General features: G+C 27.8%; 1 protein-coding gene across 1 annotated transcript; it reads left to right on the top strand.

Annotated features, from left to right (window-relative positions):
- Positions 1-276: 276 nt before the first annotated feature.
- LOC132939710 (chromodomain-helicase-DNA-binding protein 1) lies at positions 277-16,172 on the top strand. The gene is made up of 19 exons (XM_061007030.1): positions 277-717; positions 2,963-3,042; positions 7,312-7,476; positions 7,558-7,752; positions 7,827-8,311; positions 8,598-8,836; positions 8,902-9,180; positions 9,773-10,053; positions 10,114-10,249; positions 10,403-10,612; positions 10,675-11,292; positions 11,363-11,533; positions 11,598-11,855; positions 11,944-12,837; positions 14,222-14,400; positions 14,474-14,654; positions 14,770-15,110; positions 15,178-15,303; positions 15,385-16,172. The coding sequence occupies exons 1-19, from the start codon at positions 709-711 to the stop codon at positions 15,572-15,574; spliced, it is 5,037 nt and encodes a 1,678-aa protein (XP_060863013.1). The 5' UTR covers positions 277-708; the 3' UTR covers positions 15,575-16,172.
- Positions 16,173-21,133: the final 4,961 nt, after the last annotated feature.

The following is a 21,133-nucleotide window of genomic DNA, read 5'->3' as shown; positions in this document are numbered from 1 at the left end:
ACTATATTTACCGCGGTAGACAACCCACGCTATTAATTTTGCGCATCTTTAATATTCAATTTGCTCGTTAAATATTTTCGTTGTATACATATTGTAGTACATCTGTATACTAGTGCCAATAGTTTAAAATATTTTTAATTTGGAAAATATTACAATTATTTCTTCATAAGGTCAATTTTCATTTCCAAGCGTTCAGTGCCGTCGACGTCATCCTTGGTTACTGGACTGTGCGGTATAGTGGGGTTCGCTGGTTTGGTGGGCGGCGCGCGGGGGTACCACTACCACTCCGTGTAATCTCGCTCCACACAAAATGGCCGCTTATTGTTTGTCTCGTACCGTTTTCCGCACACTCGTACACGTTCGTAGCTAAACATATATCGGTGTCTGTTTTATTTCGTTAATCGGAAACATATTTAACCGTCTGCTTGATTACCGAATGTTGTCGATTTTTGTGTTAAACACTCCCGATAATCGTACCCATACGCGAAACGCACACGATATTGGCCGTGCCACTTCACCTCCTCACCTTGACTGCCCAACACTGGCCGTATTTAGGTGAAGCGACGTTATTTTCTCGTAATTTTTCATTTTTCAAACTCGGTTTTTTACGATTAACATTGTCTCGTGACCCTTACATGGTTGTTTATCTCGGTTTTTACACTCTAACCTGTGGCCCTAAAATTCACAAGATTGTTTTAGCCACCCAAAATGCATCAGGTAAGAAGCAGTTTTCTTCTGTTTTCACTATCCACTTTTATCTTTTTAATTAACATCCTTAACGTTGAATACTGTCCTTTGGCTTAATATTATTAGTTATTCGCCTATTGTGTTCATCATTGTTCAAATCATTGGTCTCTATGTAATTTAATAAATTTAATAGGCATTTATAGTGTTTTCTCTACAGCCAACTACCCTCATACTAACTGTATGTTTCATGTAAAATATTTTTAGTTTTTGGAATAACTATTTCATAGGTTTAATTTAGGTATGAGAGAGTGATTGACGTAATGTGTCAAAACATAATACCCGTGTAAACATGTTTTCATTAAAACATTTTTACTCACTGATCCATTGGTCAGAGCACCCTTCAGTACTTAAATGTACCATAAGGGTAGTTAAAATTGTTGGACAGCTAAATTCTATTTAATTATGAATTGTCCACAAGTTAACCAAGTCTCAGATGTATAAAACATAGAAATCTAAATTGGACCCATTTTCAAAATTTTAAGTTAAAGTTAGGACGTGCAAATAGAAAAATGGTCAACATGATAATATAACATGAATAATACTATAGTGAGTGTACTCTATTCTAGGAGTTGTCTTAAATATGTTTAAGGTAGGCATGTGGTAATTTTTTTGATCTTTATACTGACATAAAAAAAGTGTTATAATAATAACTTTTACTTCCCCCAAATGTTTATATAACCTATGGCAAGTAAATGATTTATGTAGGTAATAAATAATAATGCTCTACAATTTTCCAAATAATATTTATGATACTCATTTATTATTTGGTATTTTCTAATAAATACATTTTGATACTTCCTAAATGATTTAAGAATATATATATTATAATTAAGTACATATTATATTAAAGTCAAAATTGATTGTACATATCTACATTTTTAAAATATTTAAACAACATTATTTTTGTTATTTATCTGATACTATATCTTGTGTATATAATTATAATATTTTTATACATCTAGGTTTTTATCCTACGTTTTATGGTTGACCACATATTTGTAGTTATTTATTATTCATAGTAGATGAATCCTTTAGTTTTATCATTTTTTTTTTTCATTGGTTAGAATGGGTACCAGTATTATACCACGTGTTGGATGTTATTTTAACAATAATTAATACACAATTAATGTATACATTGTTCGCATTAAGTTTTTAAATATGTAATTCATATTTGTATACTATATTTTTTTTTTAAATTCAAACAGGCCTATCAATTAGGTACAATTTTGCGTAAAGAATATATATATTTTTTTTTAATTAGTATTTGTAAAAAAAACCCATATTATTTATTTTTATAAATATATATTTTAATATTTTATGATGATAATTACTGCAGCTGTTGGTAGGTAACTAATTAGAATTGGAGTCTTGGAATACAACTTTTTTATTATCTAGTATCTATGATAACTATTTGTTATTTGCTTTATAATCAATAAAGTGTATAACTGATGACAAATTAATATTCTAATAATTGATTACAGTAGGTAGTTATATTTGACTTCAATTTATTTCAATATAAGTGAAAGTAGTTAAGTTAGTCTTAGTAGCGCAGACATCATATATATTATATTCTAGATTTTCATAGAGGTGAGTTTTCTATATTTTCAAAGGCTTTATTATGTTAATAATTTAATTTTTATCTATTTATTTATCTATAAGATGTTCTATGTATTTTGAATTAAAGTAGAAAGATTCTGTACAGTCAATTTCATAAAGGTATTTCCTTATTTTGAATTTATAATTTACATTAATGAAAAAAAACTATAATTTGGTACCTTTTAGTTTTGACTTATTTTGTAATTTTCAAATAATTTTTACATTCTTTTCCTCAAAAACTTTAAATAATTATGAATGTGGACTAACCAATCAGTATTGTTTAGTATCTATATTGGTCCATATTGATATCCTTAGAATATTAAATAATCATAATAATAGTTACGGTTAATTGTGACAAACTAAACAAATGTAAATAAAATAAAAACAGTTATAAGCTCATCTAGGTTAAGTTTTGGTTCAATGTTGAATGTAGATGAATTGAAAATATGCATATGAAATTATGATGTTGAAAAATATTTTAGAAATAATTGTCTAGAAAATGATAAATGATAAATTTGTAATTATTTAAAATATGAACAATGATGAACAGTTGGTTTGATGACTTGGTAGCCGGTACCATATGTTGCCATCTGTCTATAGTATGGGATTTAAATTGCAGAATGTATCGGAAGAAGAATCTTCAGACTCTGATCAAAATAATGAAAATAATTCAGGTTCATCATCATCAAGTTCTGAAAGGTAAGTTCAACTATACAAAATATTAAATTAAACACAGTTGTATCTAAACATGGATACTGATTAAATATGCATTAAAGTTGTTTTAAATTATTATAAAATAATGGTGCTGAATAGTATTTTACGGCAATCAAATTATGATTAGGTGTCACCCTTTGGCAATTTTTTTTTAGATGAACTAATTATTTTAACTTATATTTTTGGAAATAATTTTTTTTAAATTTTGATTTCTTTAATTAGACTAATTTACCTAATAATTCCTATCAAAGAAAAACATTTTTAAAAAAAAATATTGTCTGCTGTTGTATATGTTTTACATTTTTGATTTAATATTCTAAAGCGCAGTACTTATTGGGGAAAGCAAATCAACAAAACCCGCTCTGGTGAAAACAATTTGTACTTTCTGATTATGGATGTATAGATATAGTTTTATATTGGTTGTTTTACTTTTTCTAATAAATTAATTTTGTTATTAAAACTTTTTACTCTGATAAGTACAATTTCTTTAAATATTATCAAATACATTCAAATACACTTAAAAGCAAAAAATGAAATATAGGGAAAGTACATACAAGCTGATAATAGTATCCCGACTTATGTACAGGGAAAATTGTCTAGCTATCAGTACGGCAGGTGTTAATTTGTTTCGCCAATTGGGGTGTGTTCTGATATATCAATACTGAATTTCGAACAAGTCATTTATTAGTTGTAAATTAGGTTAAAATATTTACAAGCTTATAACTTTAAGAAATGCATGCAAAAAATATGCCTTAATATCAATCAAATGTGTTAAAAAATTGTATTATTCATTCAACATTTCTATACATTTTTAACAATAATATTGGTTGTAGAAACAATTAAGATTAAGTATGAATGCCGTTAATATAGATTATATTATTAAACATTTATACAATATAAATACACCTTTCATATTTGTACGTTAATAAATGAGCAACGTGTTAAATCCATTAATTAACAAAACCATTTATTTTTATAAATGTTGAGTGAAATCATGGTTGAAATCTGAAATTTAAGAAAAATAATATAGAGTAATATAAGAAATGTAATAAACAAAATCATTCAAAATGAAATTCAATGCAACTGCTTTTATACCATACCAAATGGATTTATAATTTTGTTTCTAATGTGTATAACTAAAACCTTAGTTTTTAGTATTAATTATAACATATAAGTATTTACAATTGTATTGAGCATAGTGGAGTAGCACAGGGGTAATTACCAAAATAATATTATTCCACTACTCAGTGGCCTGGCAAACTATAAATTTTCCAGAGGCAAGTTACAAATATCCCAAGTATTAATGCACAATAATGTATTAATATAATATAACTAATTATATATCATATGTTATTGACTACCTATTGAGAATGTCATATTACATTTACTAGGGGAGCCACTGGCTACCACCCACCCTTCTATTTAAGAAAAATCTCAGAGGCAACCGCCTTCTAAAATTACTGTTAGCCACGCCACTACTTCACCTATCTAAACGTCCTAAAAACATAACTGTTCAAAATTTGATGTTTAAGTAATTTAAAAGAATAAAAATAACATTATTTTTTTTTTAAATGTTTGGCAACAAATTCAAATTATGATAGGTAATACATAAAAAAATATTTTCACCACGGTTATTCTTTTTGAAATAATTATAATACATCTATGAGTAACCTCATTTACCTCAATTAGTTATTCAATTGTCATATTTTAAGTTTCTAGTATGTATATATAATAATTTTTTCTATTATTTTTTTTACATTTTTATTATAACTCAATGCGCATGTACCTACTGTTTTATTATATTATTGTAATTTGGAATATTATTTTGTAAATAAAATATTATTAAAAATATTATTATATAATATTTGGTTATTAGTAGGTAGTGACAGTGACAGCAATCAAGCCATAATTACTATGTCTGGCGTTTATTGCAACTTCTATGATAATGTTCACTATAACATGATCTTGATGTATAATTTTTTTATTTAAGAAAATAAAATTGTACGTGTACAAATTAATGACTAATTTACCCAATTAAGCATAATGAGTTACAACAAAGGACTATTAATATTAATAAAATGCAAAAGTTAAAATCGAAAATAAATATTAATTCCTGTACAAAGTGAATTTTCTGACTATAACTACATGGTTATGGTTAGCAAGTTTTTTATTTAAGTAATGAAAAATGTAATGTAATGCTAATGTAGAATGCTCTCATTCAGTGGTGTTAAGTATTTGAGTATTGGTATTTTAAATACTGTTAATCATTAAGTACATTTTAAATACTATTTTATTATTTCCATTAAATAGATTTTTTCTGATCGTTCATTTTTGATATTTGGAACTAATTGTATAGTATTAATTTTTTATAGCTCAAAAACGATTTCCACGAAAACCTAAATCATACATGTTTAAATAATAAATAATCTATAGGTAGATTAGACATAGTCAATTAGAGGCTAATACTACAAATCAGTTTTGGCTTTTCTGGGATTACAATTGATATGTTATAATTTAATAAATGTTTGGGTTCTTTTTAATGAGTATTTTAATTTTAACATAGCTTTTAATATTATAGGTTATAGCCTTTAGGCTATAGATAAGTTATTATAGTCAACAAATAATAAATCATAAATCATAACAAGTAAAACGTAACAAGTTTCAAGATTCTACAACCTACAGACTATGTCTAAAGATTATAATATTACAAATCAGTGGCGTTACCAAAGGGGAAGGCTCTAGCCCCCCTCCTAAAATTTTAAGAAAAATAAACTATAATTTCTATGGTCTAAAAGTTATTGCAAACACAAATTTGTATAGCTGCACTGGGATATTCGTTAAGTATGTGACCTACCACAACGATTATCTATATTATGTTTGGGCAATGTACAGGTACCAATCTATTAACAGGTATTTTTTAAAAAAATTTAAGTAATATGCAAAAAGTATTGAAAAATGAAATACCATTTGTTTATGACATTTTTGAATAATTTTATGCATTCATACATTTTTTTTAACTGATATTTTATTCGACCAATTTTGACATTATTAAATGTAATCCTGTATTATTTTATATTTGTATTAGTATTACTAATTAATTAATTAAATAATTATTAACATAATTTTATGATTTTTTATTTGACTGTTCTTAAATTAATTATCGGTCCCGTGGGTTACATAAAAAATTAATACCCAATAGACAGGTCACACGGTCCGGTAGGAAACATGTGAATAAGAACCGAAACCTAAAATAAAATCTCGACATTAGTTTTTGCTTAACTTATGGGAGACACTAGTTAGACTAAATACCAAAAACACTTGAGCTCAGCTTTACCGGCCCAAAAATAAGGATAATAGTATTATATAAACTTAAAAAAAAAAGTATTTAAAATTTGCTTTTTTTAAGTATTTGAGTTATAATCAAATACTTGACCAAATATTGATTATAGTCAAGGTATTTTAAATATATATTTTTAAGATTATGTACTAATACTTTTTAACAGTATTTTTTACAACACTTGCTCTCGACATCATTTCTATTATACCTATTATAACCAAAAATTTCCTACAATCAGGTCAAATTTATACTTATTTAATTGTAACTAAGTATTAATCATTAAGTATATTGAAGCTAGTATCATTATGGGTAGATAAATTTTAAAATTATTTTTATTTTTATTATTTTGATATTACACAGTATGAATTCAGTTATAACTCATAATGTTAGGTAGCTATGTTGGATGTTGGGGGACAACAACAAAATGTTATTCTTTACCATAGATAATGTATATGTAACGTAAATAATATAATTTATATTATCTTATGTGAGGGGTGGGAAGGGGGCCTTGAATTTATCAAATAAACTAAGTAGTAAAAAAATATGTATTAGATAATCATATAAGAGAAAGAATGAAGAGAGAACATAGAGAAAGAACATAAAGTAGTAATCATAGACCTATGAAACTAACACTGTATTTCTTCCATGTTCTCTTTTCTCTTTTACTCTATATTGTACTCCTGACCTCTCTCTCTAAGCGCTGTCTATTAGTTTTTAGGTCTATGATTCCTCTGATATTTGGGTAATAATGCAATTTGATAGTAATATGTCATACACCTACCTATGTTTCTGGTGTTCCCAGAAACCAAATATTATCATAAATAAACAATGATAATATTTTATTTTATCATAAAAATAAATCAACATTTTTTTAAAAAAATTAATTGTTTACCTATTTGTAATGCAATATTTTTTAGTCAATCTGATCACAGTGTTAAAGCGTCTCAAGAAGCTAACAGTTCTGAACAATCAACTGATGAATATAGTCCTTCAGAGCGACCTAAACGTGTGACTAAACCATCATCAAAACTTAGTGAGAGCGATGAATCCAGTGATTACAGTTCGAGAGTCACAAAAAATACGTATGATATCTGATTATAATAATTTTCGAATTAAACTTTATTTACATTTAACATTTCTAAGTACTATTTTTATACAATTAGAAAGTGGAAAACTGATACCTCAGATTATGATTCTGAAACTGATAAAGAAGAAATACCTCGTAGTAAATCATTAGCTGCATTACGACGTCAAAAACAACCTACAAGACGTCCTACAACCAAACAAAATCCACGTTATAAAAGAAAAGATAACAGTTATAGTGCTAACAGTGATGATGAAGATGCTAGTAAATCTAGGTACGTAATGAATATTAAGCTATTACTGTTGTTTTAAATTAAAACATATTTATTTTTTTTATCATTTTTTAAAGGAATGCACGTCGAAGACCTATGGCAGTTAGTTATAAAGAAGAAAGTGAAAAAAGTGATAGTGATGATTATTTGGAAAGAGAGAAGGTTGAAGAAAAAGAAGAACCACCTGATACTTCTGAAACAATTGAAAAAGTTTTAGCTCGAAGACAAGGCAAAAAAGGTGTAATAGGAGATGTAACAACTATTTATGCAGTTGAAGAGAAGGGAGATCCTAATATTGAGTGTGATTCCAATGAAAAAGAGACTCAGTTTCTGATAAAATGGAAGGGCTGGTCACATATTCACAATACTTGGGAGTCTATGAATTCACTTTTGGCCCAAAAAGTTAAAGGGCTTAAGAAAATTGATAACTTTGTGAAACGTGAAGATTCTATTAGTGCATGGCGTGATCAAATGACACCTGAAGATTCTGAATATTATGAATGTCAACTTGAACTTCAACAAGATTTATTAAAGAGCTACAATATTGTTGAAAGAATAATAGGTATTAATTTTATTACTATATAGTATGTTACAGATATAATGATTTATGTGGTATTAGAGAGCTATTAAAAATATCTATTGAATATTGATATATTATGAAACTTTTTTGGCAAATTTGAAATTATTGAAATTAAACAAATTATATTCACATACATTTTGTTAATAAACTCACAGTATTAATTTAAGAGTGTAAGTTAGTATTTTCTGAGTATACTATATAGTAATAGTTTTATTGTTAAATTTTTTTATTTACTAAAAGAATTATATTAATATACATGCATTTATAGGAGAATCTAAAAATCCAGCACAAAAAGAGTATTATGTTAAATGGCAATCTTTGCCTTATAGTGATGCGACATGGGAAGTAGCATCATTAATTGAACGTAAGTGGCCTCAAAAAATTAAAGAATTCAGGGATCGTGAGGGTTCAAAAAGAACACCATCAAAAGCGTGTAGAGCTTTAAAATATCGTCCAAAATTTGTTCAACTTGCTGAAGAACCTGAATATTTTGGTGGTTATGATGAGGTTCGTTTATTGATTTAATAATTTCAAAATTAATAGTTGTGTATAACCGTTTTTAAATTGTTTAGAAATTGATACTTCGAGATTATCAATTACATGGTGTGAATTGGCTTATTCATTCATGGTGTAAAGACAATTCTGTAATTCTTGCTGATGAAATGGGTCTCGGAAAAACTATTCAAACTATATGTTTTTTGTATTATTTATTTCACAATTACCAAATGCATGGTCCATTCCTAGTTGTTGTTCCTTTATCAACTATGCCCTCGTGGCAACGCGAGTTCAGTTTATGGGCTCCTGATATAAACATTGTAACATACATTGGAGATGTTGAATCTCGTAACATAGTGAGTAATTTATAAATGTATTTCTTATATTAATTAATGTTATATGAACAATATTAAAAAAAAAAATTGAAATCCAAGTATTTAAGAGGATTTCACACCCGCATGTGTTGTCTTACAAATGTACAACATAGCAAAAACTGTTTTGCGCGGGACAACTTTTATCCCTCTGTGTATGTAGTAGTGACTCCAAAATTTCTGAACATATAGGATGGAAAATTATCTATGTAACAGCGTGCCCATATTTTAGATAACATAAATACAATAAAAGTTATTTGCTTCTAAACATTTGGTTTTTTTGTTTTTTTTTCATTTGCTTATAAAAAAATGATTGGATAGTGCTATTAAAAAAAGAGCACGCTGTTGCACAGATAAAGTTCTTCTTTACATGTTGCGAAAATTTGGTAGTTCTACTACAAATATGGTGCAAGAAACGCTGTCACACGCAAAACATTTTTTGGTATGTTGTACATTTGTAAGGCGGAGACAATACATGCAGGTGTGACATCCTCTTAAGTTTGTATCCACTTCCCATGTATTTATGCTTATTTATCTATCTTACATACTTCATTTATAACTTAATTATGTTTTACAGATACGTGAAACGGAGTGGTGTTTTGAGAGTTCTAAAAGATTAAAATTTAATGCTATTCTTACTACCTATGAAATTGTTCTTAAAGATAGTTTGCTATTAAACAGTCTTAGTTGGGCTGTTTTAATGGTTGATGAAGCACATCGTTTAAAAAACGATGATTCCCTTTTGTATAAAGCTCTTCAAGGTTTTGATACTAATCAGAGGTTACTTATAACAGGAACCCCTTTGCAAAACAGTTTAAAAGAACTGTGGGCATTGTTGCATTTCATTATGCCTGGAAAGTAAGTAGTTTTCTTAAATTTTTATTTTAAAAATATTTTATGTATTATTTTGTTGAATAGATTTGATAACTGGGAAGAGTTTGAGCATATGCATGACAATGCGGCTAGTAAAGGTTATACAAAACTTCATAGACAACTTGAACCATATATTTTACGCCGTGTTAAAAAAGATGTAGAAAAGTCATTACCAGCCAAAGTATGATAACAAGAGTTTATTCTTTTTCTATTAATGACAATTATTGAATATTTATACTAAAATGTCATAATGTGATAATGTTAAATTTGATTTTTACACTAAGTAATGATACTTGGTAGTGTTTTATGTAATTTATCATTCTTTGCTTAATAGGTTGAACAAATTTTAAGGGTGGAAATGACTCCTGTACAAAGAAAATATTACAAATGGATTTTAACCAAAAATTATAATGCTTTAAGAAAAGGATCTAAGGGATCATCAACAACATTTTTAAATATTATGATAGAATTAAAAAAGTGCTGTAATCATGCTCTGTTGACTAAACCCCAAGAGAATGAAAACACAGCTGATGACAATCTACAGGTGATTATGATTTACTTAATACAAATTAAAAACTATATCCTAATATTTGCACTTCTTTTTAGGGTTTATTACGAGGTTCTGGAAAACTTATGCTACTTGATAAGTTATTAGTACGTCTTAGAGAAACTGGTCACCGAGTATTGATTTTCTCTCAGATGGTTCGTATGTTAGATATTCTTGCTGAATATCTAAGTTATCGACATTTACCATTTCAAAGACTTGATGGTAGTATTAAAGGTGATATAAGAAGACAAGCTTTAGAACATTTTAATGCTGAGGGGTCTCAAGATTTTTGTTTTCTATTATCAACTCGAGCTGGTGGACTTGGTATTAATTTAGCCACAGCAGATACAGTTATTATATTTGATTCGGACTGGAATCCTCAAAATGATTTACAAGCCCAGGCCCGTGCTCACAGGATTGGACAGAAGAATCAAGTTAATATTTATCGACTGGTTACAAAAGGGTCAGTTGAAGAAGACATTGTAGAAAGAGCAAAGCAGAAAATGGTTCTGGATCATTTGGTAATTCAACGAATGGATACTACGGGTCGTACTGTTTTAGACAAAAAAGCAAAAAATGCATCAATTCCTTTTAACAAAGATGAGCTTACAGCTATATTAAAATTTGGTGCAGAAGAATTATTTAAAGATGATCCTGGAGCTGATGAAGAACCTATAGTATGATATTAATACAAATTTGAAATAATTATAAATTTGTTTTAGTAAATACTTCTATAATTTTTTTTAGTGTGATATTGATGATATTTTGAGAAGAGCTGAAACACGAGATGAAGCTCCGACAACCGTAGGTGATGAGCTTTTATCTGCCTTTAAAGTGGCTAGTTTTACTTTTGATGAAGAAAAAGATATTGCTGATAAGTCACCTAGTGCTCAAAATGAACAAGAAAATAAAGAATGGGTATACAAATAATAGATAGTAATTAATAGAGTCCAAAAGTTAATTTTTGTTTCGTTTATTTTAGGAAGAAATTATACCTGAAACATTAAGAAAAAAAGTTGAGGATGAAGAAAAGGCAAAAGAAATGGAAGACCTTTATTTACCTCCTAGAAGTAGAAAAACATTACAAAAAGTAAACCAAGGAGAAGGAAAAAGTGAAAAATCTAAGAAAGATGAATCTGATGATTCTAGTTATGATGGCAGTGACGAAGATCAACCAAGAAAACGTGGTAGACCACGTGTTGGAACCAAAGAAATAGTTAAAGGTTTCACCGATGCAGAAGTATATAAAAATATATTCTATTATATTATTATTAATATGTATTTTCCAAAATGAATTAGTTATATTTTATTCAATTACATTTTTTCAGATTCGAAAATTTATTAAAAGTTGTAAACGTTTTCCTAATCCTATGAAACGTATTGATGCTGTAGCTGGTGATGCAGATCTTCAAGAGAAGCCTAAATCAGAATTAAAAAAATTAGTTCAAATGTTATATGACCGTTGTAATGAAGCATGTAATAGCGAGCACACCGAAAAAGAATCTGATGCTACTAATGAAGATGGTGTTAAAAAAAGAAATAGGGGACCTTCAATAAAACTTGGTGGTGTGGCAGTGAATGCTAAAAGTGTATTAGCTTGTAGTGAAGAATTAGATGTTTTGGATGATATAATACCATCAGATGAAGAAGAAAGATCTAAGTTCACATTAGATTTAAAACGTGTCAAATCAGCTAATTTTGATTTTGATTGGGATATAACTGATGATTCTAAACTATTAATAGGAATTTATCTTTATGGCTTAGGTTCATGGGAAGCAATTAAAATTGATACTGCATTAGGCCTCAGTGACAAAATATTATCCAACGAAGATAAAAAACCGCAAGCTAAACATTTATTAGCTCGTTCTGAGTATCTACTGAAGATGTTGAAAAAAAATCAAGTAGTAGTTAAAGGTGACCCAAAACCTAAGAAAGCACGAAAGGTAAAAGAAGGAAAATCAAGAGAAATAATTGATGATGATAGTACTGATAATGAAAATGGAAACAAAAAGAAAATTGATAATGCTACTAACCATGAAGAAAAAATAAAAACCAAAAAAGATTTAATCAATGCAAAATCTGGATTGACTAATTCACCAAAAAAAGAAAAAAAACGTAAAGTTGTCGCTAAAACGGGTCCAATGCATTTCACTGCTAATAGTGAACCTAAGGCCGTAAATGTGGATGATATTGTTGAGTTGCCAAAAGAAAAATTTTTAGAGGTGAATTTATTTTTTTCTTTATTTCTTTTTATTTCATATATCATAAGTAAATATGTATTTAGAGGATGTTAGCACACTTTGTTTTCTCTCTACCCACGTTCAACATAGTCAAAACGGGTTCACTCAATATAATTTGTTTTTATATTCTTGAGTAATCTTGGAGTAAAATACCTATCAACAAAATTATAAAAAATAATATTTTTGAGGATATGACATTAATTTATCTAATCTCTATTTCCAAATAAGTTTAGAAAAAATCATGACAGAAACTTGTCACATTACGTGCATTCTTGTTGACTGCTGGCGGTGCGCTGCTGATTTCTACAGCCAATCGAGTCAAATGATAATAAAATATTGAACCAATATGTCAAACCCTCAAAAATATTCTCCTCTATAATTGTTGTAATAGATGATTTTACTCGTGATTTGGCAAAAATCATAAAATAAAAAAAAAATTTTCATGAATGCGTTTTATCTTTGTTGGTCATTGGACTAATCGAGAAAATAAATATTTGAATGCCATCCTTTTACATTAATTTTGAGTTATTATTATTGTTAAATCTATCTCCTGAAGATTTAATTTCTTTTTTATATATTTGTTATATTATAATGGTAAATGGTTTTTTTTTTCAAATTTATAATTTTATTGAATGATAAAATATCTAAAATCCAAATATCTATATTCACATGTTTCTGTTTCCAAGTTTTAGAAATTAGCATATTTAAAATATACATAGCTGCTAGATACTAAGGTAGACATTTCTTAAAAAATAATAACTATTTTTTGAAAAATAGGAACACAAATACATTTGTAGGTGAAAATTGCCAAATTAAGTCAATATTATTATACATTTATACTGGAAAGCAAAGTTTTTAAATTCAAGAACTATCTTATTTTTCTATTCCAAAATCAACTATTTGCTTCAAAATATGTGTTGTGAAAATTAATAATATTGCATAGAATAACAAAAATAATTTTAATCATAGGTGTGCGCAGACTTTTGGTTCCGGGGTTGCACTTTAAAAATTAGGGCCCACAATAATTTTGAAAACAATAATAGATTTAGACAAATGTTTTAAAGATATCAAATGCACTAAAAATATCTATTCTATTTTATTATTCATTCTAATAAATATTACATAACATATATATATATACATAGATATACAATCTTATAATGATAATTGACCTTTAAAGGAACAACATTTTTGAATTCGTCAATAATTTCATTAATTTAATTTACACTTAATTAATAATTAGGGCCCTTGTCGTTTTTGGTGAAGGTTCTGGGGGTGCCCAGGCACCCCCGACACCCCCTGTGCGCATGCCTATGATTTTAATCAATAACAAGTTAACTATTTTACATGTACCTATTTTTAACAGTGTAAAGAAAAAATGAGGCCAGTGAAGAAAGTGTTGAAAGCTTTAGATGATCCAGAAGAAAAGAAAAATGAATTACGCTATGTAAATCATATGCAAGAATGTTTAATAGAAATTGGATCACACATTGGTAAATGCTTAGAAGAATTTAAGGACCCGGATAAAATAAGGGAATGGAGAAGGTTCAGTATATTTATTCTATCAATTAATAATTGTTTAGATTAATACTAAATGCTAATCATTTAATTTTAACAGCAATTTGTGGTTTTTCGTCTCAAAGTTTACCGAATTTGATTCTAAAAAATTGCTAAAAATTTATCGACGAGGATTACATACAACTGAAAAACTTGAAAAAGATAACAAAGTAAAGGATAGAAATAAAAACAAAGATAAAATTAGAGATAAATCTAAAGAAGATAAAAAACTCCCAAAATCTGTAAGTTTTTATTATAAACTGATTGATTATTAATTAATATTAATTATTAATGATAATTAACACTTGAATCAATTGACAATTATTGTTTAAAACAAATATTTAAATTTAAATTTAGCAGATGGAATCTGAAGATTCATTAAAACGAAAACGTGATAGTGATGATATAGAAAAATCAAACAAAAAAAAGATAAATTCAAACAGTAGTTCAGGTGTTTTATTAACCACTCCAACTTCTGTTCTAACTACACCTCCGAGTTCTAGTAATTCCTCCAATGCTACAAGGTCATATGATCAAAGCAGTAATCGGTATGATACAAATTATAATCATCATAGAAATAGGAGTGCACCCTATTCTAGGAGTGATAATCGAAATGATACTCGGAGTGATAATCGAAATGATACTCGGAGTGATAATCGAAGCGATACTAGAAGTGATACTCGAAGTGATAATAGAAGGTTACTTGATTTTAATTAATTAATAGTTATCTTTTTTTTTACATGTGATTATATACTATACTGTTAGGTTTTCATCTAGTCGTGACTCTAACACCAGGCGTGAAAGGTATGACAATAGTTATCGAAGTCGCCCGGCCTTCAGGGAAAGAGAAAGAGAGATCGATTCTGATATGCGAATGTATGATAAAATTAGGTTTGTATAGCCTATATTATGCATAGTATTATGATAATATGACACTATAAGTTATCATCAATTCAATTTTATTTTCTTCAGATATCAACAACAAGCCTATGCTGCATATGGACAAGCTGCTGCTGCCAGTTTCTATGCTCCCGAATTGTATAGCCGCTCAGGTTCTGCATCATACATGAGCTTACCTCAATATAGTGTTTCTACTGATTGGCATCCCCCCGTATCAGAATATAGGAGGGACTATGAACGTAGACCTCGAAACAATTCCTAGCCATGTTTTGTTTTTTATAATATAAGTATTCAAGTATTTAACTATACTTATAACCTTGAATTTAAAAAAAAATACATCAATATAATGGCTACTGTTAAAATGTTTTTTGACCATTTAAATTAGTTTTTTAATTTGTCTTGTACCAAAATATGTTATTAATTTTTATTATTAGGACCGATTACTGAACACTAATTGTAAATATTTTATTTTTATACATAACATTATATAAATATTTTTAGTACAATTCTGATGTAATATCATGTAAATAGATTTGATCGTTTCTTAAATGTTCATTTTTAATATGTGTATTTTCTTTGAATTTCTCTTCTATGCTGTATTTTTGTACACATAAAAAATGTAAAATATTGTTGTTTATTTTAGTAAGTGGTCATTGTCGTCTCCATGTAAAAAAAAAGATTTTATTTACATTTCCCTCCTATTTCTTTATTATTATTATTTGTTTTTGTGTGTAGAACTTAAATGATAATAACTATGTGATATTAAAAAAAATATTCATGTTGATATTTAAATCATATTATGTTATGATTAATTTAATTTGGATTTTAAAAAATAAAACCATTTTTAATATAATGTAAAATATTAGTTAATACTTTAATAGTAAGAACAATAATTGCACTGGGAATGTACAATATTATATATTTAATGGAAACTCATTCAACTCTATTAAAAGTTTAATCAAGAAAAAAAACTAAAAAACCGATGGAGGCTAAATGAGGAGATCAAATTCTTCTTATGTGAAATGTCCCAAAAATAGCTAGTGTTACAAATAGATGGCCACAATTTGCTTTGCATTTTTTTCTTCTTATATTTGTTTAGTAGCAGATATTCAGAGTTCTGAGGTAACATTCAAAACCTACTATACCGTTAAGCAATTCCTATTATTTTTATTTCTTAATTATCTTATTACCTATATATTTTAGGTTGGGAGTTTTAAATTTCATTTATATTGGGTAATGTGTTTTATTCATTTTTTTCTACAAAATACTGCATTATATATTTTAAAGTCATACATTATACAATCATAATTCGTAATATACATAAACAGATGTTGGTCTTAGCCTCGTATGTGTCATTATATGATGTTTAGGTTATGCCTAATACACAATAAAATTATATAATATATTAATATATATAAATGATATCATGTTCATACAAAAAAAAAAACAATTTTTTAAATCTTGTTACAGGTACCTAGGTACTCAAATCATTTTCAACATTAACTATTAATTAAGTAAATACATTAAATAATATTACATACCAAATGTCAAAAATAATAAACAAACTAGAGCAGGGTTAAGGTGGTTCGAGCAAAATGGGGTCTAATGAATATACTTATGCAATTTATTTACCTTAATTTATTTACAATTGCCCAACTTCTTGTACGACATCATGTCAGCGACCAAGGATGGAATATAAGCTGCTAATTTCTGGTAAGAAAGAATTTGACACACGATTCCCAATAGGTAATAATACTATACTATGCTCAGTTGCGTACTCAAAAAACAATGTTATTAACAATAATCAATATAATATAACTGATATTAATTGATTTGGAAATAAAATATCGCTAATATAAAGTATACCACTATTATTGTAGATCACATCATATTATGATGTGTATCCAAATGTGTCTTGTATATAATATATGTTGTTATGATTTCAGCAAAATTTTGAGCATTTTTTTTTAAAGTACCATAAGATTAAGCATGCAAAAACACATTTTGAAAAAAAATCGATTGGGATCTAATTTAGAATTATTGTTTCAAAACAATAAACACGCTGTACGGTATTCATTAAATGGTGCATCGGAGGCACAACGAAGTAATTCACTACATTGAGGCATTGAGTTTAAAATAGAACATATTTTTCCACTGTGGAGTGTAGAATTTATTATTTTTTAATTTGACAACGTGGCTGATAAATGTGGTTTAATGAGTGAGGGGTCGTCACGAGTCACGATCCCTTAATCCCTGCTTCCCACGGCTATGTGTACGGTGTACCTATTGGCTATTAGTCATAAGCAAAATACAAACGTCATATTATTGGGAATAACTCAATAATTAAATATTGACATAAAAATATCGGTTTATACGTATACGAAAAATAAGGTTAGATCAATAAGTCTAATCAAATATGCTTTTATCCCATGGGTGTTCATCATAAATAATTTTATCTAGGTATAGAAACTTTAAGTACCTAGGCAATAAATTTGTATAAGTGATAAAAATCAGTGGAATTTAATTTATTTACACTCCATTAAGTAGATATATATATGCGCAAATCAACCTAAACTTCCCAATTAATAAAATCATCAATATAATATGAATGGTAGGTATTCGTTTACTATAGTAGGTGCATAACCTATCGTATTGGGTAGATATTTTAAATGGTAGGTATTCGTTTGGTATTTTTAGTCAAAGTAAAAATCATAATATTTTTACAAAAAATCTGTTTTTAAGAAAATTGATTTTGGTTTTTGGTGTAACTCTAAAACAAAATACTGTAGGTACATGAAATTTTGCCTGAATGTTTATATTAGCATTTTCTATACACCATAACATTTTCCAAATATTTTGACTTATTTTGAGCTGTTTACGGACATTTTCAGTTTCCATTTTTTTTAGTTTTTTTTTCTATAAATATCAATAAAATTTCATTTGTTGGTTAAAAAATCTTGAAAATTATATAGAAGGCTCCTGGTTATTGTTTCAAAGGCAGATGAAAAAAATTAAAAATGCTTAGTCACAGTTTTTATTTATAAGCATTTAAAGTTCAAATTTTGACAAAATACAGAAAAATCACGAAAATTAGCAAATTATTTTGAGTTGAGAATTCATAAAAATTTTTCTTTTTAAATCTTAGATTTGATTATGTAATATAAGATTATCTATAAGTTTGTCTACCTTAATAAAAAAAAAAAATGCCTACAAGAAAGTCAAATTAAATTTTTATGAGCGTTTGAAATTCATATTTTTACAACATTTGTGAATATCACTCGATTTCTTATGTAACGATTTTCTTATTTTGTTGTAATTAAAAAACGTATGACTGTAAATACTTGAAAATTTCACTGAATGTTTATATTAGCATTTTCCATACGCGATAAAAATTTTGAAAATAATTTGACTCTTTTTGAGCTGTTTACGGACATTGACAGTTTTTAATTTTTAAGTTTAACAATTTTTTTTATAGGCATTTAAAGTTTGAATTTTGATTAAATTTATCAAATTTAAAATTTAATAATTATTTCGTAGTTAAAAATTAATAATAAATGTTCAACTTTTATAGCTAAGGATTGAAAATTTAAAACAAGGTTCCACGTAAATAGGTTATATATAAATTACTTTATTCACAATAATATCATCAAATATACTTATTAGTAATATCATAGGCTGACTGACCGTCTTCGCTCAGAATCGTTTTTCTTATACAATGATATTATATCATTCAATTCAAATTAACACCATCCATTACAGTGACCCACTCGTAACCTATTGTACAGTAGAGCGACGCTCACTTGCCCACCTTTTTTTGTTGTTTTTTTTTTGATAATTCGTCCAGTATGTTATATTTATAACCCCACGATGAACAGCTATAGTAAACATATTACCGCTAAATCCACAACTTGATTTTCTATAACGATATTAGTGATCTTACTTATTCTTTTATCCGCCGAGCGTTTAGAAGTAGAGCAACTTGTATCAAAATAGCTAGTGAATATTTATTTTCATAGGCGTGCGCACGGGTGGGGGGCTGGGTGGTCCGCGGCCCCTGGCATTTTCTTTAATACTTAGATATCTATGCTATACTAGATAGCGAACATTTTTACATTTTACATGAAAAAAGTGAATCCAGTTTGGCAGTTTGAATCTTATAATATAGATATCTGTGAATTAATGTAATAAAGTTATTAATATATCAGTTATCATCGACCAAATGATTTATTATTATCAAAGAATACTCTACGTCTCTATAATATCCACTATATTAGCTAGTAGACTATTTTTTTTTATCACAGTGTGATCTATCAACTACTTTATTTATATACTTACGTTATTTCACGGTTGTAGCTTGTAGATAATATTACATACCACATAGGTTAGTTAAAATAGTAATTACAAATAACGAATATTTTAGACCTAAAAAAACAGAATATTCTTATTTAGTAAGTATCTACATTAAACTTTTACATATTATGCCTAATTAGTAAATAAAATACTATTATAATGAGTGAAAAGAAGATCATATAGTAGAAGAATAATCATTAAGGTCATTAAAGTTTACACTTTTTTTAAAAGTTGAATTTTGTCCGGAGTGACCCGTAAAATGGCATGACTTCGGACACGTACCTATTAGATTTCATTAAAAACTGATGTTATAATTACAATGGGTGACTTCGGACAAAATAGATATTTAAAAAAAATGTAATGAATTGAAATAAAAAAAACCCATACATTTATCGCAAATACAACATAATTTATTAAATATTCTAAAAAAAAAATTATTTACTTTTCTATAAACATGTCAACTTAAAATTTATTTTTTACTTTTCTCTTTTTACTTATTGTGTTGTCATTTTTTTTATAACTAACACCATCAATGACATTTTTAATAACATTTGGATTATAATTCTTATATACGGACGACCTCCTACATTGTTGACATATGATCTGGGCATAGTTAATGTGTTGTCTAAAGTCACCCACGTTTGGTATTAATTAAGACGATTGAACACTACAGTGTGAGATCAAGTTACTTAACAATTTGCACATATAGGTACCAATTACCATTGATTTTATAGTATATTATAAAATCAATGCAATTACCAATTAACACAGACAAGTTAACGGGTATAGGTAACCAATAACCGCAATCAAATATTTCTATTTGCTGTTGTGCTACAGTAGTCAATGTAGTTATGTAGTTTAAAAATACAAAAATATAATATTTTGTATTTACCTCCATAACATGTACTATGACACCATTATGTCATCAATAAATATTATTTTCTATGGAGGTTATAATAGATATTAACGTAGAGTATAAGTTTTCAACTTTTATTAAACGTGTATTCTAAAATTATAAGATAACTAAAAAAACATGGTGTTGTCCGAATTCACCCCACATGTCCGAAGTCACCCCTTTTTGCGGTAGTCATTAGTACAAGAACCTTTGGTTCAGACATTTTTAAGGCCCCCCCCCCCCCTGCGGACAAAGTCTGCGCACGTCTATAGTAATTTTCCTTTCATTAGACATAGTAATTGTGAAAATGTAAAATAGACAAAATAGTCAATATCACAAAAGACATCGACCGTATAATAGTAATACACTTTAGTATACTACACGGACGCACAGTAGAAAACACGAGTACGAAAGAGTAAAGACGAATCACGGTGATAACTAAATATTATGAGTTATGACAAATATAATAAGCAATCGATGTTTCAAGTTTTCAACACCAACTAAAATGACCTGGGGCCGGAACTACGTAATATTGTAAAATATACCTACCGATCGCACTAACGCCCGTATGGGCCA

This window comes from Metopolophium dirhodum, chromosome 2, assembly GCF_019925205.1.
Source record: "Metopolophium dirhodum isolate CAU chromosome 2, ASM1992520v1, whole genome shotgun sequence".
In the NCBI taxonomy this organism is placed as follows: Eukaryota; Metazoa; Arthropoda; class Insecta; order Hemiptera; family Aphididae; genus Metopolophium; species Metopolophium dirhodum.
The sequence above is the reverse complement of the archived record's forward strand: the minus strand, read 5'-3'. Positions and strand labels throughout refer to the sequence as shown.